Source organism: Salmo salar, chromosome ssa11 (assembly GCF_905237065.1).
Source record: "Salmo salar chromosome ssa11, Ssal_v3.1, whole genome shotgun sequence".
Lineage (NCBI taxonomy): Eukaryota > Metazoa > Chordata > Actinopteri > Salmoniformes > Salmonidae > Salmo > Salmo salar.
The window spans coordinates 9,969,067-9,991,857 of record NC_059452.1 but is presented as its reverse complement, the minus strand read 5'-3'; the positions used below and the strand labels follow the sequence as shown (position 1 = coordinate 9,991,857).

At 41.2% G+C, this 22,791-nt stretch overlaps 2 protein-coding genes across 3 annotated transcripts; one reads left to right on the top strand and one right to left on the bottom strand.

The window, feature by feature from the left end:
* The first annotated feature begins 2,931 nt into the window (after positions 1 to 2,931).
* Positions 2,932 to 13,092, top strand: LOC106561967 (mitochondrial carrier homolog 2). Its single transcript, XM_014126460.2, has 13 exons — positions 2,932 to 3,183; positions 4,217 to 4,301; positions 8,343 to 8,449; positions 8,768 to 8,794; positions 8,896 to 8,952; positions 9,229 to 9,286; positions 9,412 to 9,463; positions 9,556 to 9,615; positions 9,863 to 9,956; positions 10,371 to 10,418; positions 10,731 to 10,798; positions 12,130 to 12,205; positions 12,372 to 13,092. Exons 1-13 carry the CDS (start codon positions 3,097 to 3,099, stop codon positions 12,456 to 12,458), a joined length of 906 nt encoding a protein of 301 aa, XP_013981935.1. The 5' UTR covers positions 2,932 to 3,096; the 3' UTR covers positions 12,459 to 13,092.
* A 315-nt stretch (positions 13,093 to 13,407) lies between these two features.
* Positions 13,408 to 22,537, bottom strand: LOC106561966 (26S proteasome regulatory subunit 6A-B). 2 transcript variants are annotated; one of them, XM_014126458.2, is made up of 12 exons: positions 22,365 to 22,537; positions 21,757 to 21,837; positions 21,432 to 21,557; positions 21,144 to 21,248; positions 19,456 to 19,518; positions 19,188 to 19,325; positions 18,949 to 19,092; positions 17,002 to 17,150; positions 16,778 to 16,874; positions 14,152 to 14,297; positions 13,937 to 14,018; positions 13,408 to 13,724 (listed from the first exon to the last, which is right to left on the bottom strand). In XM_014126458.2, exons 1-12 carry the CDS (start codon positions 22,404 to 22,406, stop codon positions 13,614 to 13,616), a joined length of 1,284 nt encoding a protein of 427 aa, XP_013981933.1. In that variant the 5' UTR covers positions 22,407 to 22,537; the 3' UTR covers positions 13,408 to 13,613. The 2 variants fall into 2 exon arrangements, with proteins under 2 accessions (XP_013981933.1, XP_013981934.1); XM_014126459.2 differs by having other exon boundaries at positions 22,371 to 22,479.
* Positions 22,538 to 22,791: the final 254 nt, after the last annotated feature.

The following is a 22,791-nucleotide window of genomic DNA, read 5'->3' as shown; positions in this document are numbered from 1 at the left end:
GAAGGCTTTTTGAGTGGTATTCAATGGGTAAAAACATAGAGCAATGGTCTTCAACGCAATTTCTGTTTTAAAGGCATCTGGCAGTAGTAAATTCATCCACAAACACGAATATACACTGAACAAAAATATAAATGCAACATGCAACAATTTCAATGATTTTACTGAGAACAGTTCATATAAGGAAATCAGTCAATTTAAATAAATTCCTTAGGCCCTAATCTATGGATTTCACATGATTGCAAATACAGATATGCATCTGTTATTCACAGATACCTTTAAAAAAAGTAGGGGTGTGGATCAGAAAACCAGTCACCAGTACCAGTATCAGTACCAGTATCTGGTGTGACCACCATTTGCCTCCTGCAGCGCGACACATCTCTTTCGCTTAGAGTTGATCAGGCTGTTGATTGTGGCCTGTGGAATGTTGTCCCACTCCTCTTCAATAGCTATGTGAAGTTGCTGGATATTGTAAGTTATAATGTCACATGCACAAGTACAGTGAAATGCCTTTCTTGCAAACTCATAACCTAACAATGCAATAATCAATAACAACATATTACAAAAAACAAACTGGAGAAATAAGAATAGGAAATACACAATTAAGTAAGTAAACAAGCATACTATATATAGAAATTATTTAAAAGTTCATTCCAATACCAAATTGACATGTGCAGGGATACTGGAGTAATGGAGGTAGATATGTACAGGGGTAAGGGGACTTAGGCAACCAGATATAAGATACACAGAGTAGCAGCAGTGTGCATGTGAGAGGGTGTGCGGGTGTGTTGAGTGAGTATAAATTGGATGTGCATATTATGTGTGAGTGAGCAAATGATGGAGTGTTGGAGTGACAGTGTGTGTGAGTCTGTAGGGCCCTGTGAATGTGCATAGAAACAGTGCAAATATTGAAATAAAAGGTCAATAAAGATACAAGGTAAACTCAGTCCGTGTAGCTATTTTGCTAGCTATTTATCAGTTGTATTGCTTGGGGATAGAAGCTGTTCAAGAGCCTGTTGGTGTCAGACTTGATGCACCGGTACATCTTGCCACGCAGCAGCAGAGAAAATAGTCTATGGCTTGGTTGGTTGCGGTCTTAGACAATTTTCCAGGACTTCTAATCACACCGCCGGATATAGAGATCCTGGATGGCAGGGAGCTCGGCCCCAGTGATGTACTGGGCTGTCCGCACAACCCTCTGTAGCACCATGCAATCAAGGGCGGTGCTATTGCCATACTAAGCATTGATGCAGCCAGTCAACATGCTCTCAATGGTACAGCTGAATAACCTTTTCAGGATTTGAGGGCCCATGCCAAACTTTTTCAACCTCCGGTGGGGGAAGAGGCACTGTCACGCCTTCTTCACGACTGTGCGTGTGCGTTTGGACTATTTTAAGTCTTTAGTGATTTGGACCCTGAGGAACTTGAACCTGCTGCACTGCCTCCCGAAGATGTGGTTGGGGGCGTGCTCGTCCCCCCATTTCCTGTAGTCCACGATCAGCTCTTTGGTCTTGCTGATGTTGAGGGAGAGGTTGTTGCTCTGGACCCACACTGCCAGGTTAGTGACCTCTCTTTAGGCTGACTCATCATCGCTGGTGATCAGGCCTACCACTGTCGTGTTGTCAGCGAACTTGAAAATGGTGTTGGAGTCGTGCGTGGCCACAGTCATGGGAGAACAGGGAGTACAGGAGGGGACTAAGCACACACCCCTGTGTTAAGGGTCAGCATGGTGGACGTGATGTTCCCCACCCTCACCACCCATACCCCATCAGAAAACCGCTCGCCCACACGACACCATACACGCTGTCTGCCATCTGCCTGGTAGTTGAAACCGGGATTAATCCGTGAAGAGCACACTTCTCCAGCGGCCATCGAAAGTGAGTATTTGCCCTCTGAAGTCAGTTATGACGCCGAACTGCAGTCAGGTCAAGACCCTGGTGAAGACGACAAGCACGCAGATGATTTCTGTTTCATGATTGATTCCATATGTGTTATTTAATAGTTTTGATGTCTTCACTATTATTCTACAATGTATAAAATAGTAAAAATAAAGAAAAAGCCTTGACTGGTACTGCATATCTTAATAAATTACTGCATTTTCAAAAATAATCATCAAGCCCATTGGAAAGATTAGGGGGCAGAACCCAGAAGTATGATGTAGGATGACGTCACTTGCACATCGTATTGAGGCCAAATTCCTCCATCTATGCTGGCAAAGATTGATTTGACTTCTTCATTGAAGTAGTGAGCATGGGAGGGTTCTTTATCATCCCCGTGAGCAGGTCAATGTTGGCCTGGTCGCAGTCGGCTGGTCAGCACTGGTCTGGTCAACGCTGGTCTGGTCCAGGCTGGTCTGGTCAGGTGGCTCAGCTCTGGTCTGGTCAACAGATGGTCAATGATGGTCTGGTCGGGTGGCTCAGCTCTGGTCTGGTCAACAGATGGTCAATGATGGTCTGGTCGGGTGGCTCAGCGCTGGTCTTGTCAGGTGGCTCAGCACTAGTCTGCTCAACGGTCAGCTGGTCAACGCTGGTCTGGTCGAAGGTCAGCTGGTCAACGGTCTGCTGGTCTGGTCGGGTGTCTCAGCGCTGGTCTGGTTGACAGGTCAACGCTGGTCTGGTCAACGCTAGTCTGTTCGACGGTCAGCTGGTCAACGCAGGTCTGGTTGACGGTCAGCTGGTCAGCCAACTGGTCTGGTCGACGGTCGGCTTTTCAACTCTGGTCTGGTCGAAGGTCGGCTTGGATACTGCAGAGCTGATGGTGGGTGCGCTTTTTTTACTTTTATTTTCATGGTCTTCTTTTCACCTCAAGATTGTAAGACCATAACACTATTCCTTCAGATTTCTAGGCCTACTAAAATGTATGTGTATGCGCCAAATTGATATAGCCTGTAATCTTTCAGAGAGGATGAAAACAAATGATATAAAACGTCTATATTCCAGCCAGGAGGATCCTATGAAGTCTTCGCCAAAGTCATCTGAAGAATCTGCGGCCTGTGCAGTCCCTTCTGTGTCATGTGAGCTGAGTTACTAACCTACTGAAGCTTTCCTTCCTCTCTTCCCGGCTGGTGGGAGGAGAAGAATCCTATTAGTTTGCTCCATAATGGCGGACACGTGTGGCCAAGTACTTCTGGGGTCTGGATTAACGGTCCTTTCCCACCCCCTCATGTACATCAAAGTTCTAGTTCAGGTAAGATATATATATATATATATATATATGAGATTAAACAAACCAGAATGTTTGATCCTGCTAGCTTTACGTCGAGGCCGGTTCTGTAACTGACAGGCTACTGTAGCTAACGTTAGCTGCAACAACAGCCATAACGATTAGTAGCTAACTAGAACTAACGTTACTTTCCATACTCCACACAGCTGATACAGTCAAGCTGATCTCATGACAATATATTACCTAAACATCAGTTTACTTATCGTTTCAAACCTTCTGTTTCTATAGCTAACTAGAATTGGTAGCAAGGGGGTTGACGCCACGCAAAGGTTAAGAGCTAAGCTACGTTAGCTTGTTAGCTAACTAAGGAAGTGGTTTCGACATTTTGTTGCAGATAAACAATTACATTGTTTTACAATTATTTATATCTAGCGGTTTTGTCTAGGAGGGATGCAGCTTTTGTCAAATTTGACTTGAAGTAGCAGGTTATGAGAAACAATGACATGTACTGTAACAGGTTGGGAGAATTAGGTTAAGTTTAGGGAAAGTGTTAGGGTTAGCTAAAATGCACACAAAAAAACTCATTTGTACCTAAATCTGACACAGTATCCCAACTAGACATGACCCTATTTAGCCAGCTATCATGTTAATTTGTGTGACATTATCAATACCTTGAGAATAACGGACTGGCTAACGTAACTAGCTCTCATTCAAAACGTTCATGACAGGATGGGTGCCCTTTGGCCCACTCACCCGAGTAACGCGAGCTAGCAAATGAGTAAGGTTATAACACGACCGGGTAGTTCGCTGGATCATAATGCATTACTGTGTGTGTTGTTGTCAGATAAGATGTATGATAATTGTACTGTGTCAAATGTCTGCAAAGAAAGTAAAACAAATGTAGCATATTGCTAATCTAGCTTGCTAGCCTAGAAAATGGTACTAGTTCTAACAATAACTGACTGGCACTTGGCCTCATATGACGTTCACTGCAATGTATTATATAATTACCCAGATAGCCTAATTAATGGCAATTGCACATGTACTCCTTTTTCAGGTTGGACATGAACCTCTCCCTCCGTCCCTAGGAAGAAACCTGTTTGGTAGACAAGTGTACCAGCTGCCAGGACTGTTTGCCTATGGTGAGACCTGAATTACAGTCTACCCACTTGCAAAATGATTAGCTGTTTTTTCTGTTAGCATCGGGATGGTTGTACAAGTTAGTTGTCAGCGGGTCGTAACTCGACGCTACACCACCTTGGTATTATTTTGGTATTGACTCGCGCATAGACAACTCGAAAAGCGGTTGTGAAATATGGAAGATAGTCCTGCTTCCTGAGCAGGTGTAGGGTGTTAAACTGGTACCATCTTAAATGATATTCACAGAAAATAATAGCAATTACATTTTTCAAAAGTATGTGAGCTCCGTGTTCATATTTCACAACCGCTTTTCAAAATAATAATAAAGACAGTACAGAATAGGCCTGGGCGATATGGCCAAAATATAATATAATGGTATTAAAAATAAAGACGGCACATTTGCTTTTTATTAGTAGTGCGAGACCGATCCGAGGGTGCCAACATATACTGGGGTGTGAAGTACGTTTCTACTCAAGCTTTGATTGGCATAGAATTGCTGGATAGTTTTGGAGAAAAGTTGAAAAAAACTGGCGCTGTACGTCAGTGTGACGTGTCATGACGTAACCTACAGCCCGCATAATGCAACTCATTCTATGTCTTACAGCCTCTCCAGCAGATTAAAAACAAGAAAGGGACAGGGTAAGGGGGATACCTAGTCAATTGTACAACTGAATGCATTCGTTTTTTGCTCATCACTGCAAGCCATCATGAGTCTCAAAAGCTGTGACAGCAGCTGTTTACTTCTGAAGATAACTTTAGAACCGCCCTAAACACCCGACTCAAATTCGGCACAAACCTTCAAATAGGTATGTAATGATAAATCATATAAACTCTTTTTAGTGTTTATTTACATTTTAGCGGTGATAAATTGGACAGATCTGGTGAAAAAAGCAGTTTGCCCACCCGCCATATCTCCTCCTTTTCCTATCACGCAATAGGTTTCGCTTCCCCACCCGCCATTTTTAAAAAGACCCAACGGAGCTCATTGCCTTCAGTCATGCAGAGACGGGATGGTCTCGTCATTGATTTTGCTGGAAAAGGGAGAAATTGACCTGGGAGAAAGAAAAAAAAAAATTGGGGCACTAAAATAAGGTTGATTGTACGTTACAGTACAAAGGTGCGTTAGCTAACTATACATTGTAATTGATTTCAATGGGTCTTTCTCTATTCTGAATGTTTTATACTGTTCAACTTCAACCAAAAATAAATTTCAGCATTTTCATCCATTTCTGCATTTCCTGCACTCATTTGAGATGATTTCCACACTGCCACATAGGGCTGCACGATTTGTGAAAACAATCTAGGCCTTCATTTTGACCAAATGTTGCAATTGCATTTTGACTTGTGATTTAGAGCAAAACAGTTGGGTGAACTGTTGGAATCATGGAAATTGAATGATTATTCAAATTCTACAGTTAGAATATAATAGTGGGCACTTTAAATAGTGTTTGATATGACGACAAATTAAAATGCCAGGGAGGAGTTATTGTGACAGGGCAGGAACCAAAGTGTTGACAAGTGTTTCCTAGGGGACCCTATAATCTTTGGCTACATTTTAATGTTTTCTCTTAACTACTTCATTTAACTAACATATTGTTTTGCATATTCCTCTTTGATTTAGAAGATACTGTTGCACAAAAAAACATGCAGATGTACAGTACCAGTCAAAAGTTTGGACACTTACTCATTCAAGGGTTTTTCTTTATTTTTACTATTTTCTACATTGTAGAATAATGAAGACATCAAAACTATGAAATAGCACATATGGAATCATGTAGTAAGCAAAAAAAATGGAGCCCTTGCCTTGGCCGAGCAACCGCACGCAAGCCTAAGATCACCATGCACAATGCCAAGTGTCTGCTGGAGTAGTATAAAGCTTGCTGCCATTGGACTCTGGAGCAGTGGAAACGCGTTCTCTGGAGTGATGAATCACACTTCACCATCTGGCAGTCCGACGGACGAATCTGGGTTTGGCGGATGCCAGGATAAAGCTGCCTGGCCCCAATTCATAGTGCAAACTAAAGTTTGTTAGAGGATGAATGATGGTCTGGGGCTGCTTTTCATCGTTCGGACTAGACTCCTTAGTTCCGGTGAAGGGAAATCTTAACGCTACAGCATACAATTACATTTTAGATGATTGCATTCTTCCAACTTTGTGGCAACAGTTTGGGGAAGGCCCTTTCCTGTTTCCGCATGACAATGCCTCTAAGCACAAAGCGAGGTCCATACAGAAATGGTTTGCCGAGATCGGTGTGGAAGGACTTGTCTGGAGTGCACAGAGCCCTGACCTCAACCTCATGGAACACCTTTGGGATGAATTGTAACGCCGACTGCGAGCCAGGCCTAATCGTCTCACATCAGTACCCGACCTCACTAATGCTCTTGTGGCTGAATGGAAGCAAGTCCCTGCAGCGATGTTCCAACATCTAGTGGAAAGCCTTCCCAGAAGAGTGGTGGCTGTTATAGCAGAAAATGGGAGACCAACTCTATATTAATGCCCATGATTTTGGAATGAGATGTTCGATGAGCAGGTGCCCATATACTTTTGGTCATGTAGTGTACTGGAGCAGTGCAGAGCTGTTGTGAAGGAAGTTGTCACGGAAGTGAGTTTCTTTTTATACAGTACCTCCCACCTACTGTCAACCAATCATATCAATCCAGAGCTATACGGAGCTCTTTGTTACAAAATTTGGGAGGCGCACGACATTGCAGTACGGACTACGGCGCTCAGTTTGGCCTCTGCATGCCTCTGGATTCATGGTTTCCCCCTCCATACGGAGCCTCTGAACACATTTTTGGATCAAGCATGATATATAAAATGTGCTGTAGCCTACAGTCAGACGGCAAACCATTTTTGTTGACCGGGTGCAAGATTTATTTTGCCCAAGTTATGTTGGTGCTTATAATTTCGGACATTTTGGTAAGCTATTCGTTAGTCAACTTGTCTAAATTTGATACATGCAGCTTATCTTCTGTCATTATGTTGGCCTAGAAGACTAAATAATCCCTTGCTCACCAGAATGTCATAAATCGTTAGAATGAATGCAATCTTGTTGACATCGGTAAAGTTTTCTGTCATCTCTGCTTCTTTTGTGGAGCAAAGACATTTAGGGACTGGGAGGAAAATGCAATAAATAACTCGGAAAGATTTGGCTAACTTTCCAATTGACATTAGTTTGACCGGTTGTAAGGAAATGGAAAGCTGTGAAAGATTTCAGTTAGGCTTGGATGCATATTTTATGTGGTTGAAATACTATCAGCTTTTATGATGCTGATAAAGATAGCATCTAAATGTGGATTTGCATGCTCTCAAGATGCTGAAAGAAATAAACCATATCTCCACTCCTGTTCCCGAGTCAAAATGTGTCCTACACTTGGTGTATCATTTTACTGCAAGAAATGCTTGATTCTGCAGGAGTTCATATTAAGGCTATGTGAGAGGTTATAGACCTACATTCAGTGTCTAGATTTCTGCTTCCATTTTAACCCATCTGAACAGTAGGCTACAGTTCCCTTGACGTGCCATAGGTCTATATGAAGTCCCTGTCTTGACTGTCAAATTTTTATAGCAACTCACAATCCTCACACACAACATTGTCCTTTTTGCCTCCGTGGATCGATGTTAACTCTTTCTGCCCGTTCGCAAAAGCGTTTGACAGTTGGCGTGTAGGATATTTGGTTGGTGTACAGTTAGGCCCTAAAGCTTATATGCATAGGCTTAATGCAAGAGAGCATAAAATAATGAAAGAAAAAAAATCTATTTTTGCCAATAGATACATCATTTTTTTTAAAGGTATTTTCTCTTTATTCAACCTGGCCTTCATTCACACAATAGTTCATGATACTAAACCAGCCCGTCCAGCGGATATAACCGCAGGGACTGCGGGTTATGAGTCAACCTGCGCAGCACTACTAGTGATGAATTTAAAACTAGACTTATGTTGATGTTAAACTCCATCTAGTAGGCTACCGGAAATAAGACTGGCCTATCCGTACCATACTAATGAACATATTTTCTGTGTCCTCTAATTTCTGTGTTTTAGCAAAGCACATCATAAAGATTGATGGCAAGGTAGGTCTCTTTAATGGCCTAGCCCCCAGGCTCTGTGCAGGGACCATCGGCACCCTTGTACACAGCAGCGTCTTGCAGGTGGGTCTAACAAGCTGGCTTAATGTAGCTTCCTGAATAAATGTTATCTGATGTGTCCAGACCTCAGCAGTAGTCTAGCCTCAAACATAAATGAATGGGAAATGTGATCACATTCTGTATTGAAAGTCATGCTCGTCAGAGAATAAGCTATATGCTGGCTTGGGAATTGACTCTGACTTGAACTGCATTGGCCTTTCACTGTCTTAGGATGGTGAGTGTGACCAATGCTATTTGTTTCTAAATTCATAAATGGCAATGTGTCGACACACCACTATGGAAATGGATCTCTGTTGAACTAATCACTGCTGTCTTTAACAGAGATGCCAGGATGCAGGCAAATATGAGGTAAATATTTTGGCCTGGTTATGGATTAATTGTTTCTTATTTTATAAAATCTTTTAAATTCAGGCTGTGGATATTGATGGTCAGTTTTCAATCCTTTTTAGGTCTCTCGAACCAGTCAGAAAGCTGAAGAGGGATCCTTACAGCATGTTGTGAATGAGGTATGAATTAATTTGTCCAGTAAAGCAGATGGTTTGACAGATTTTTTTTTTTTTATTATTTTATTTTATTTTTGCATGTTATTGCTTTTGACAAAACCAAGATCAATCAAAATATTCAGATTTGTTTCACAGTTCTGTTAGACGTGGCTTGAACAGACCTTATTCTGTAAATTGTCGCTTAGCTGTGTTTTTTTCACCATACACAAGTAAGTTAATATCTGGATTCATGGTTTCTCCCAAATTCTGCATCTCCATTCTTTGTGTTTCTTTTACCAGACAACCAAAGAGATGATAGCCCGCTCCTGTGCCACGATCGTAACGCACCCCTTCCATGGTAATTGTACTGTTTGTGTCGAGCAACTTTTGTCATGTCACGCTTTGCCTCAAATGTTCTCGTAGGATAATGATTACTGCATGGATACTGGGTTCTGAATGGTTTCTTTTCTGTTTGTTCCAAAGTGATCACCTTGAGATGCATGGTCCAGTTTATCGGTAGAGAAACCAAGTACAGGTGAGTTTTTCTTAACCCAAGTTCAATATGTGTTTATACGATTTATAGCCATGTAATACTGAATATTACAAATGTTTCTTGTTTTCTTGCAGTGGAGTGTTTGACTCCATCGTCACTGTCTACAAGAATGAAGGAGTTCTGGGATTCTTTGCGTAAGTATGATCTTCTTTTGGCTACATGACCAATGTTTCATCAAGGGCAACCTTTAGTCTTGACCTGCTAGAATACATTTGACCTCAGTAAATTCAGTTAATCCTTTTTGAAGTTATTTTTAAAAGTAGGTTTATGCTTGCTCCTGAATCTTGCAAATGAATTGTTGTCTAGAGGCTGTTTTTTCTGGATGTCTGTACCATGCCCTTTATTTTTTTTCCTGTCGTCTTAATAACTGCTCTCATGCAGGGGCCTTATTCCTCGTCTGCTGGGTGACATACTGTCTCTGTGGATCTGCAACATGCTTGCCCACCTCGTCAACACATACGCCATTGACGACTCAGTAAGGCAGATGGATTTGGGGATTTTGACACTAGTTTAAAGGTCCAATGCCGCCGTCTTTATCTCCGTGTCAAATCATTTCTGGGTAACAATGAAGTACCTTACTGTGATTGTTTTCACAGGCAGGCCAAAACTCCATCCCACCAAAACAGGCTGAACATTCAGGCGGCCTTTTCAGACTGCTCTTACACTAAAAGGGCATTATAATTTTCACAGTATTATTCCAACCTCATAGTGTGGTATTTTTTTTTTTAACATAGGAAAATCACATTTTTGACTGCACTGGGCCTTTAAAGTAGATGTGGATATCACTTTTTTTTTTTTAAACGATCCTTACTGAAGTACATTGTCAGTGTAGAATGCATGGGTAAGTGATTTATATTTTTTATTTGATTTTTTTATCCTTTCCTCACAGATGAGTCACACAGGAGAAATAAAGAACTGCGCTCAGGCTGGGACTGGGGTAAGTGTAAAACATTTGTTTTAAATCTACAATTTGTCAATGTAAGGCCATAACACAGGCAACTATTAATACCATACAGGTAAACAGTTGATGGGACTTTTATTGGGGTCCAGTGTGGCTCAGTTGGTAAATCATGGCGCTTGCAACACCAGGGTTGTGGGTTCAATTCCCACGGGGGACCAGTACAAAATGTAAATAAATGTATGCACTCAATACTGTAAGTCGCTTTTTATAAGAACTCCTGCTATATGACTAAAATGTATTGCCTTGGTTGGTGATGTTGTCAATTTGTATCTCCCTCTCGTGTTCCAGTTCTTCGCCAGTATGCTCACATACCCCTTTGTTTTGGTGTCTAACCTCATGGCCGTCAACGACTGCGGGTAAGTAGCTGCGTTTGGATGTTTTTTTACACCAACATGGTGTAAGTTCATAGACCAATAACACAAAGCGTTTCAAATAGGTCTGGGCGATATATCAAATGAATTTGTTTTGGGGTAATATTCCAAATACCTGTATCACAAGAATTCAAGTTTATTTGTTTTTAGGAGCGTTTGTCCCCTCGTTTCGGTCTCGTCTCCTTCGATCCTTCTGTGCTGTGTACACCTTCCCATTTACACCAGAGATGCGTATATAATGACGAGATACTCGTGTCTCTGCCCCAACAATGGGAGTCATTGTCCCGAAGGCATGCTAAGGTCCAAAATAAAACCCATGGAAACGCGGTGGGCTTATTTTGGACAGATTTTGGCGAGAGTGAAACCTCACGCTTTGCATCTTCCTCTCTGTTTACACACACCAAACCCCTCCCCTGCCACTCACAACAACATAGATGAGCTCACTTCTTCCTCTCTGACAAGTGGATTCAATTCTCTATTTGCATTTGAGGTTTGGTGAAACAGAATCCGTCAAATGGACACAAACATTATTTTACTGTAATAGAGAAATTTGCCTTTCTAACGATACCCTTTGTCTCCACTCCTCAATTTGCATGCAGAGCAGACAACTAAAATGGGAATACCGATTCTGTCAAATTAACGATCAGATTGTCGCGCGGCATTGCAGTACCACTAGCAGCATTTTAGCCAAAGACTGTCTAGTCTGTTTTCTAAATGTGCAATAAGCTTAAGGTAGGTCACTTGATTTCCAACATCTGAATAAAGTGTATGGACTAGGATGCTGTTCAAACAGTATTCCAAAAAAGCATGTTGAACTAATACAATTATTAGTGGAATGCTTATTTAGCCTATGTATAATTTCACAAGCCCTGAATTTGTTAATTATTGCTGACTGTTTGAAATGTAGTGTATTTGACCTTTTTTTTAATTGTACAACAAAGCTTATTTGGACAATCTTTATTTTGGGGGGGGTTGATAAATTGTGAAACAGCCATAACTAAAAAGAAAGAGGTATGATTGTTAGGCCGTATCACACATCCATAGTTTCAAACCTCTGCCAATGACAGCTAGTTTTCAGGTTACATAGCCCTCGCATATAAAGCTCGTCCAAATAGGTCCCTTACTCCAACAGTCCTAGGAAAAATTCTTGCTTGAGACCATTTTAATTAAAAACAATCACAGTAAGGTACTGGTTACCAATAAATGATTTGATAGCGATTTTAAATGGCTGCATTGGACCTTTTTTAAAGTTTCCCTGTAGTGAGTGGTTTATGTCTGAGGCTGGCTTTCCACGTAAGCACTCCTGTCTTTTACAGTCTGGCTGGCGGCCTCCCTCCCTATGCTTCAATATATCCAACCTGGGTGGACTGCTGGAGGCACCTGAGCCTAGAGGTAGGTTGCGGCTTTCAAAATGTTAATACTACACAGGTGTAACAGACATGGCTTACAACCATAAGATCCTTACTTATTCACGTTGGTTAACATGTTAAATTCTGAATTATTATGGCTGAATTTGTGCCGTTAAGCTGTTCCTGTTTTGTATTTCCTCTATTTATAGGGAAACATGAGCAGAGGCAACAGTTTATTTTTCCGGAAGCTGCCTGTGGGGAAGACGTATGCAATCGACCAGAAGAGATTTTTTTAAGTCTTGAACTACCTGCATAGAATCTAATTGTAATATAAATTGACATTGCCTGAAAGGGGGTGGATCGCTGGCATCTAATCCTTTGTATGCACTTGTTTACGATTTCTTTTTCAACCTGTCATCAAGTAAAGATAAAATTGCATTGTTTTACAGCAATGTGCTGCTTTGATTGGAAATGTGAAGAGCTTTATTTTAATATATAGAAACTTGTAAAACTGTACTGCAGGATAATTAAATGGAGCCATTTCACCTAAATCCAGGAATAAGTAAGATTGTAATAGTTCCCAGTTCCTCTTTCGGTGATGGAAGACTAAATCGTATGTCACCTATTGCCAATATAAACTTTCGGAATACCCTGTATATCTGGCAGGCATTGAGTAGAAGCCCTCCCTGTGCTCTGAATTTAACATGGGAGTTTTAGCTAATCTGCATGTAATGTTTAATTCAAACGTTATTGGGAATTGGGACCTTGTATTGATGTAATCACATGATAAGAAATGGATGTGTTAAGGTAACTTGGGGCCACACTGAGCTATGGAGAGTTTGAGTTGACATGTATATGGCCTTGTCAAAGCAGTCAGGTGCTTGTATTAACTCATTTTGACTGATCCAAATAAAGATGCTTTTTTTTTTACTTTTTGCTTTCTCTTACAGCATTGGCTTTTGATTTAATTCTCCAGTGTGTAGCTAGTCCCCTGAAACATTGATTCAAAAGTCAAGTTACACCCTGAACCACAATAGGCGATTAGTTTCACAGAAGTACATTGGCTGTTTCTGTCAAGTGCAAAATGGTCCTTTTGACATTGGAAGTACTCGCAGGTAACAGCCCAAATATGGTGGCAAAATGCCCCTTTCATAATATTTGTAAATGGTAACATCTGAAATATAATGCGGCGATGTCTTTGCCACAGCTTGTTAATTATTTCCATCTAGCCAAAGGGCAACTGTATTAATGAAAAAAGCGTTTTTTATTCTTTCATGGTACAATAAACCAAAACCTGTCTCCAGTCCCGGCCTCACACCAAACAACTTCCGAAGCGGCAATTAGTGTTAATGTTGCACACTAATGGGGACTATTATGGCTGCACAAATAGTACAGATTGGTTCATGTTTTGGATACAACTGGAGAGTATCACACACTTCCCCTGAAGAGCCTTAGGCATAGTACTGCAGGTTGGCCTTCTTCTTAGCTTGTACTTCCAAGATGCCTTCCATGTAGTCCTCATGATTGAGCTCCGTTGCCCCCCTGCGAAGGGCGATCATACCCTGGAAGAAGGAAAGAAAGTAAAATCCTTGTTTGTTCTTGTCGTTCCTACATATATTGATATTTTAAGAAAAAAGGGCAAATTAAGTTTTACAATCAAAACCGTGACTAACAGTATTTCACCAGGGAAAAGGAAACAACGTAACTGTAGTTAATAGGGCTGGTTTGTTCCTTCACAAATTTGTGCATGTTTAGTGTGAGAGGTATGACTCACCGCCTCCACACACACTGCTTTGCACTGGGCGCCATTGAAGTCATCAGTGCACCTGGCCAGCTCCTCATAGTTGACATCAGGGCTGTGGGAACAATACAGATTCTGAATAATACATGAGGAACCAGTGTATAACTTTGAGCTCAGCAGTACATTTAATCATAACATGCATATCAATTTGGCTAATGTAGGATGAAGCATTGTGGATTGGTCCGAACCTGACGTTCATCTTGCGTGAGTGAATCTGCATGATGCGGGCTCGTGCTTCCTCATTGGGCATTGGGAACTCAATCTTACGGTCCAGACGTCCAGAACGCAGCAGTGCGGGGTCTAGGATATCCACCCTGTTAGTGGCAGCGATAACCTGGCAGAAGAGGATCGGAAAGTCAAGGTGTCAGCGTACAATATAGTAGTCTGGCTAACACCTAACTCAAAGTCCTCCTGACCTCAGTTTGGAAAGACTTTTGATGTTGTCGATAATGAAGGGGGCTGTGCTTTTACTGATCATTTCTCCTCCGTGTCTTTCTCATTCAAACACCCACACACAACCCCCGATCACCACCCCCTTCCATTTCAACTGTTGGATTTTCAAATCCAAACAATGAGAGGTCTCAACCTCCCAGGAAAAATAAAACATTTGACCGTGTTTAAAATAACTGATCTCAGTCCTCTTTAAAGGGAACTCTGTGGTAAAAGCAAAAATAAAATGTTTATTCACACTGCCCTTGCTTTTGAATGAGGACTCAACTCTTTTGCCAGTTCACTTCACCTACTTTGTGGTCCCAAATCCTTTTTGCATTCACATTGCTATGTTTAGAAAGGAACCAAAGACCCAACTTTGACTCAATGCACTCTGGGTTTTCACAAAGTGCAGGACCAGCCATTCCAACAGAAAGTGTTATCGTACAGCTAGATATACTACCTACTCACAATTGAGGCTAAATTGGATTTAGTTAGATATTAACTTATCAATATTATTGGTAACATAATAAATTGAAGAATAATAACTAAAGACTAAATAACGCTGTAATTGAAAATTATACACCCAATGTTGGCTACTGCCCCTTTATTAACTAGCACTGACTTTGTACCCTGTTGTCTTCTCACTATTCAAACCCCACAATCGAATAAACAGCTTATGAAAGATAGTTCTATGCCGGTGCCATGTTCCCAACATCGACTTCTTTACACTTGTCAAATAGGCTACTACTGCTGTACAGGCGTACAGGACGCCGGCTAATTCGTTCATTTTCGATCCGAATATTCGAAATGAAGATACTCGTTTTAATCGAAACAATATAATGCTTAACTCTGGTAGGCATAAAACATTCTTTCTCACCTCAAGTTCAACTGTCGGAGACAGTTGGAGTGCCAGTGCGCACTGCCTTCATAGGCCTGCGGTAGCTAAGGTTAATAATAACCATACCACATAAAAGCTGATTATCTTTATTATGGTACTAAAAGTAAGTCAAGTCATTGTTTATAGGGAAAATACAAAACAGGTTACTATAATGCGCCATTAAATTACGTTTTGCATCTTGCCCTCTGATTAATCCTTTTCATGGTTTGAGTGCGAACAGCATAGTAGGCCTAACGGTAATGCTATTATATTGCGGCATACATTACAGCTGGAATTTAATTTGGCTAATGAAAATGGCTCAACAGAATGAAATCGTCAAAAAAGTTAAACAGGCACGGCCTATATTGCAGCTATTACCAACAAAGGCGATTACCTACCGTCGACCTACCAAACGACAGCAATAGGCTAATTGTATTTCTTTTACAACAAACGTATAATAATAATTAATGACTAAACAATTAAGAATAAATTCAAAAATAAATCAACTAAAAAGGTATAAAATTGTATCAAACTTGAATAGTGAGTTGCACACAGTCCATTTGGCCGCGCCAACGTTCTTCTCATCTTTGTCCACAACAACATTAAAACTTGTCCCTGAGGACATTCCCCTTGTCAGCTTCTTTTCACTATACTCTTTCTCCTCTCATTTTACTTCAATGAAAAATAACTCCATCTTCGCAATCAACAGTAGCCTAGTCCAAGGCTGCTTTTACTCTCCTCAGAGGTGAGCAGCTGGAACCAGTTTCAGCTGGACATAAGCTATACGTTTTATTGAGTTGCAATTGGCTGACATAACAAGCTCATGCAGTTCTCATCACACAAACAATAAATTAAAGGACAGGTCTAATCGCGTCCAGTCGGTAAATACATTTTACCCAAGACAAAAGTCAGAATTTAGGACACAGACCCGCTCTGGGTTTCAGGTCTGTTAGAATTTTGGATCTGTTGGACCTGGGAAGACCTTTAGTCTAAAGATCACATATTGCAAACAAATAATCTGAACATCGTGTCAGTATAAAACTCCAGACATTTTGTAATGTCTGTGCATCCATGACAATCGCTAATCAATATCCAAAAACAGAACACGTCATCATCTCACTTTTGTGGCACCAATGTGAGGGGTTATGGCAGGGGAAATGGTGCTTTGTGTTCACATTTCCCTAAAAATGCAAACTGAAGTCAGACCGCCTCTCGAGATGGTCTTGGTTCGGTTCGCTTTGGGGGCTCTTTTGAGGGGTCTGAGTTCCTTTGGAGTGTTCACACTGAACACAAAAAAATTCAGCGAAGAGAACCAATCAATAACGCATTTACAACGGCCAATCCAGACCAGTGCGTCACAGCTCTCCCTGCGCTCTGAGTCACCGGAGTCGCATCAGCCAGGCCAACAATATAGGGCCTTCCTCATAGCATTGTGAAACAGACACTTCTCCTTATGTACCAGGTATCTTAGGTACCTCAAAAGAATGGAAAGAACTGAGTAATACCTTAACTTGCATGTTGGGCTGGAACCCATCCAGCTGGTTGAGGAGCTCAAGCATAGTTCTCTGTACCTCCCTGTCACCTGCTTTCTCACTGTCAAACCTGGAGAAATCAAATGGATCAGAGGCTTGTGTCCATGCTATTAAACAGCTATGGAAAGCAACTGTGAACTTCTCGTCAGTAGCTGGTTTACAGTATAGGACTCGTACAGTTTAACTGCACCACTCACCGTTTGGTTCCAATGGCGTCCAGCTCGTCTATGAAGATGATAGAGGGGGCCTTCTCCTTGGCCAGGGCAAAGGCATCTCGGACCAGCTTGGCACCATCACCAATGAACATCTGGACCAGCTGTGGGCCAGCCAACTTGAGGAATGTGGCCTGTAGTAGGATGAAAGGTACAGTTGAAGTCAGAAGTTTACATAAACTTAGGTTGGTGTCATTAAAACTCGTTTTTCAACCACTCCACAAATTTCTTGTTAACAAACTATCATTTTGGAAAGTCGGTTAGGACATCTACTTTGTGCATGACACAAGTGATTTTTCCAACAATTGTTTACAGACAGATTATTTCACTTATAATTCACTGTATCACAATTCCAGTGGGTCAGAAGTTTACATACACTAAGTTGACTGTGCCTTTAAACAGCTTGGAAAATTACCGAAAATGATGTCATGGCTTTAGAAGCTTCTGATAGGCTAATTGACATAATTTGAGTCAATTGGAGGTGTACCTGTGAATGTATTTCAAGGCCTACCTTCAAACTCAGTACCTCTTTGCTTGACATCATGAGAAAATCAAAATAAATCAGCCAAGACCTCAGAAAACAATTGTAGACCTCCACAAGTCTAGTTCATCCTTGGGAGCAATTTCCAAATGCCTGAAGGTACCACATTCATCTGTACAAACTATTGGGACTACATTCATCTACCACATTCATCTGTACATACTATTGGGACTACATTCAAATTCATCTGTACAAACTTGGGCCCACGCCACCCTCATACCACTCAGGAAGAAGACGCGTTCTGTCTCCTAGAGGTGAACGTACTTTGGTGCGAATAGTGCATATCAATCCCAGAACAGCAAAGGACCTTGTGAAGATGCTGGAGGAAACAGGTACAAAAGTATCTATGTCCACAGTAAAACCAGTCCTATATCGACACAACCTGAAAGGCCACTCAGCAAGGAAGAAGCCACTGCTCCAAAACCGCCATAAAAAAGCCAGACTACGGTTTGCAACTGTACATGGGGACAAAGATCGTACTTTTTTGAGAAATGTCCTCTGGTCTGATGAAACAAAAATAGAACTGTTTGGCCATAATGACCATCCTTATGTTTGGAGGAAAAAGGGGGAGGTTTGCAAGCCGAAGAACACCATCCCAACCGTGAAACAAGGGGGTGGCAGCATCATGTTGTTGGGGTGCTTTGCTGCAGGCGGGACTGGTGCACTTCCCAAAATAGATGGCGTCATGAGGAAGGACAATTATGTGGATATATTGAAGCAACAGCTCAAGACATCAGTCAGGAAGTTAACGCTTGGTCGCAAATGGGTCTTCCAAATGGACAATGACCCCAAGCATACTTCCAAAGTTGTGGCAAAATGGCTTAAGGACAAGAAAGTCAAGGTATTGGGGTGGCCATCACAAAGCCCTGACCTCAATCCTATAGAACATTTGTGGGCAGAACTGAAAAAGCGTGTGCGAGCAAGGAGGCCTACAAGCCTGACTCAGTTACACCCACTCTGTCAGGAGGAATGGGCCAAAATTCAGCAAACTTATTGTGGGAAGCTTGTGGAAGGCTACCCGAAACATTTGACCCAAGTTAAACAATTTAAAGGCAATGCTACAAAATACTAATTCAGTGTCTGTAAACTTCTGACCCACTGGGAATGTGATGAAAGAAATAAAAGCTGAAATAAATCATTCTCGCTACTATTATTCTGACATTTAACATTCTTAAAATAAAGTTTACTAGGATTAAATGTCAGGAATTGTGAAAAACTGAGTTTAAATGTATTTGGCTAAGGTGTATATAAACTTCAGACTTCAACTGTAAATAAATCAAACTCTGCCTGTCTACACAATTTTACCTAAAGCCGAAAAGGAGTTGACACTCCCGCACTAACAAATAACCCCTTGCTAAAAAGCAAGCCAGAAGGTCAGTGTTTTGTTTTACCTTGGTCTGGGCAGCACAGGCCCTAGCCAGTAGGGTTTTCCCTGTTCCTGGGGGGCCATACATCAAAACCCCCTTAGGTGGCTGAATACCCAGGTTGTCAAACTTCTCCTTGTGGTTCATGGGCAGAACGATTGCTTCCACCAGCTGAAAGTCAAAAGAATAGCATCACGTTACTAAAACTGCAATTACATTCACATATGAGTGTCTAAAGAGATAAGATACAAATGATAATATCGGACCTCCTGGATCTGTTTGTCTAATCCCCCAATGTCACTGTACTGTTCAGTGGGGCGCTCGTCCACCTCCATGGCTTTGACTCTGGAGTCGTACTCCGTGGGCAGGGTTTCCAGGATCAGGTATGAGTCCTTGTTTACCCCCTGGTCATCACCACAGGGAAAGAGAAAAATAAAATGCGACACTCAAGCATAACCAAAAAATAAATCCATAGCTTGTTGAGCAGAGGGAGCTGCTATTCAAGGACACTCAAGTGAAGATAAAGGGGCTCACCACGAGGTCTCCCGGCTTCAGTTTCTCTGCATCCACCAAGCCAATGACCGGGAGGAAGTAGGTCTGCAAGAGCACAAAAAGGGGAAACCGCTGTCAACTACAACTGCTCAATAACTCCTATTAATAACTGTTTTAATTTACTAAGTATGACACAGGAAAGGTACTGATCAAAATGCAGTTGAACTTGTAAGTAGACCGGACCAGTATTTCCTCTGGGAAAATGTCGCAGAGGGGCTGATTTATTTCATTTTGGTGAATAAAAAAAAAAAAAATGTTGTCCAAAATGAATGCAAATAAAATTATGTTGACACCATCTAAAATATAATTTCAACCTCCAGAAATTAGGAAAATATATTGGTAAAATGATTTGTTACAATTATTTTTACATATTGCTAATAGCATATTATCAGGTAAGCTATTAGCAATAAGCATTATTGCCTGTAGCCCAACTGATGAAGCATAGTGGCTATAAATAAATAGGCTGAAGCATGGGGTTTCCTATCTGCATTTACCCTATTGGGCTAATCATTAGTAGAGTCCTGCATCGGGTCGGATTCCCACATTCTTTCAACCTGTGGGTCGGCTTACGGTTCAGAACAATTACATGATGGTCGGAAACATTTTAAATCGAGATAATACACATTTTAAAAACCCAGAAGTTTGTTGTGTTGCGAATTCCATTCTGTGAGCGGCGAGACAGACATAAGGCTACCAGCCACGCACGCATTGAGAGTGTGGAGCCGGGAACTGTCCCTTATTTGTGTGGCACAAAAAAAGGTTCAAATTGGTCGACGTGCAGAGCTTATGTTCTCTCTCTCCCCAAGTGATAATACGAAACTTTGCCAAGTTTACTTTCCCTGGATAGCCTAGCTCACGCAAAATTGGTTAACATAGGCCTAAGTGGAGAAATAAAAATAGTGGTTACGATAAGGGAACAGGCTACAAAAATATAGTGGAAACCGGTGCTGCACGAGTGAAATCCCCAGTTTGGAAGGACAACACAGAAGATGGATACAAAGCCTGCAAGCAAGTAGGCCTGTTCGATTTAGATAATTCAGTTCATTATGGACGGCAGGTAGCCTAGTGGTTAGAGCGTTGGACTAGTAACCGAAAGGTTGCAAGATCGAATCCCCGAGCTGACATGGTAAAAATCTGTTGTTCTGCCCGAACGAGGCAGCTAACCCACTGTTCCTAGGCCATCATTGAAAATAAGAATTTGTTCTTACCTGACTAGTAAAATAAAAAAAATAAGAATAAAATGATTACATTAATTCAGGCATTAGTTCACTAGACTATAAGCAGGCCATATAAAGTGTAAACCGGTGCGGCTGGTAAAAGTTTGAGTAGCCTATTAAATAAATATAGCCTATATTCAATTTTGGGACTGGTAACTTGAATGCGCCTCAAGAGGATTATTAATCTCACAGAGAACACAAAACAAGCCGACTAAGTAAATAGATATTCTATTATGGGGTTGTCAGACATTTCTATTAATTACTCGTTTTGTTTGCAGAGGAAAAGTAAATGTGGACTGTTCCATCATCTTCAAAGTGCATCTTGGAATAAATATGTTTTCATGTTCCATATTTTGTTGGCCTGGCGGCAATGATTTTGCCGTGGCGCAACGCCACAGCTAAATGACTGCTGCAGAAAACACTGGATTGGACATATTCCTAGTTGCTACTTACCTGTCTTGTAGATGTTTTGATGACAGCACATTTGCCCTTCCTCTGGGAATCTAGATCAATATTTGCTCCATCCTCCTCCTGGTCATTTGGGTCCACATCCAGAAGCTGCAAGACAGTTTTAAGACATCTCAAACCTAACCTGTGATGATCCAGACACTGTTGTATGGTCATAAACACCCATCACAAAAGTGAGTTTCACAAGAATTGAGCTTTTGAATCTAAACTGTTCAATACAATAAAGCATTAATGTGACATTGTGACAGTGTACATATTTCTTCATGCTCCTACCTCGATGACATTGGAGACCAGGTATGGCAGGGTCTTGTTCACTTTGATCTTCTCTGTGTTTTCTTTAATTTTGTCCTTCATGGCCTGCAGCTCATGTGTTACCCTCAATACCTCACTCTTCATGATCTACAACATAAAGAGTCCAAATGAATGTATAGACCTAGGCACAACTTATTCCTACTTTTCATATCGTCATTTCATAAACGGAAGGGTAAAGTATATGGTGGAGACATAACAGATAAGAAGCTGAAAAAAATAAAGAATAGTGAGGGCCATCTGATACACCAATAACAGCTCAAATGAGTAGTTAGCTATCTAACGTTACCTTTATTTCACTGTCAAGAAGACGTGTCCGCTGAACGATCTCTTCAGGGGACATTTTGAGGACTTCTTCGCCGATCCCATCCTATTGTTGACAAACAAAATTGTAATGTTGATACAACGTAGCTATCTAGCTACTACCGTTAACGGTAACGTTATACAGTAATCACGATACCTAGCTATAAGCAAACTATCCAAACTAGCTAGCGGCTAATTAAACAAGCAAAATAGCCAGGCTAACGTTAGCTAACAACTTTGCAGATAGGTTTACGAATCTCAGTGTGTGTGTGTGTGTAGCGTTAGTTACTAGCTAACAAAGTTAAGTGACCGAAAGTTGATAACTAGCTAACTACATTACCATGCTAAATACCAAACAAAACATGCGTTTTATGTGACCAACCTAACGTTAAGAAAAGTTTCCTGTGTCACTCTCACATCAATTTAACAGGCTAGCTAACGTTAGCTTGTACCTATGCTAAATGATAAAAGGATAAGCTCTTTCGTTTATTGAATACATGTTAACTTCGTCATTACGATCATATTCAAATAATAGATGTTTTAATCAAAATAAATTCATGAACACATTCAAATCAGTTAATTCAAGGAACAAACCTCCACCTCATCCCAAACTGATCTGTCATTCAGCGACGCCATCTTTTCGCTTGTCTTCTTCTTGGTAGGCGCTTCTACTTCTTCTTTCTTTGAGGTTTATCGGCAGACTACAACCGATAAGGTGTTTTGCCGCCACCTACTGTACGGGTAGTGACTGAGATACTTCCCCTTTCCTGCAATGGAAAAAAATGTAACACATCATATACAATAGAACAATAAAATACATGTAAAAAATCATCCCACTCCTTCAGTCATAGTCCACATCACAGCCCTACACAGGCTTAAGGGCCTGAGAAGACAAAACATTCCTTGACAGGATTCAGGTTAACATTTAGAAGGCCGCAGGGCCAGATGGACTACCAGGACTCCTACTCAGAGTCCCCGTGCCCAAGAACACCAAGTTAACCTGCCTAAATGACTATTACCT

What these genes read in the sequence shown, in the direction of transcription:
- LOC106561967 (XM_014126460.2), top strand. Translation starts at nt 3,097, where the DNA reads ATGGCGGACACGTGTGGCCAAGTACTTCTGGGGTCTGGATTAACGGTC. An exon ending in ACATCAAAGTTCTAGTTCAG is followed by an intron (nt 3,184 to 4,216) that starts GTAAGATATATA and finishes CTCCTTTTTCAG; the next exon opens with GTTGGACATGAACCTCTCCC. An exon ending in ATGGCCGTCAACGACTGCGG is followed by an intron (nt 10,799 to 12,129) that starts GTAAGTAGCTGC and finishes TGTCTTTTACAG; the next exon opens with TCTGGCTGGCGGCCTCCCTC.
- LOC106561966 (XM_014126458.2), bottom strand. Translation starts at nt 22,406, where the DNA reads ATGGCGTCGCTGAATGACAGATCAGTTTGGGATGAGGTGGAG. An exon ending in TAGACAAACAGATCCAGGAG is followed by an intron (nt 19,093 to 19,187) that starts GTCCGATATTAT and finishes TTTGACTTTCAG; the next exon opens with CTGGTGGAAGCAATCGTTCT. An exon ending in CCTGTGCTGCCCAGACCAAG is followed by an intron (nt 17,151 to 18,948) that starts GTAAAACAAAAC and finishes ATCCTACTACAG; the next exon opens with GCCACATTCCTCAAGTTGGC.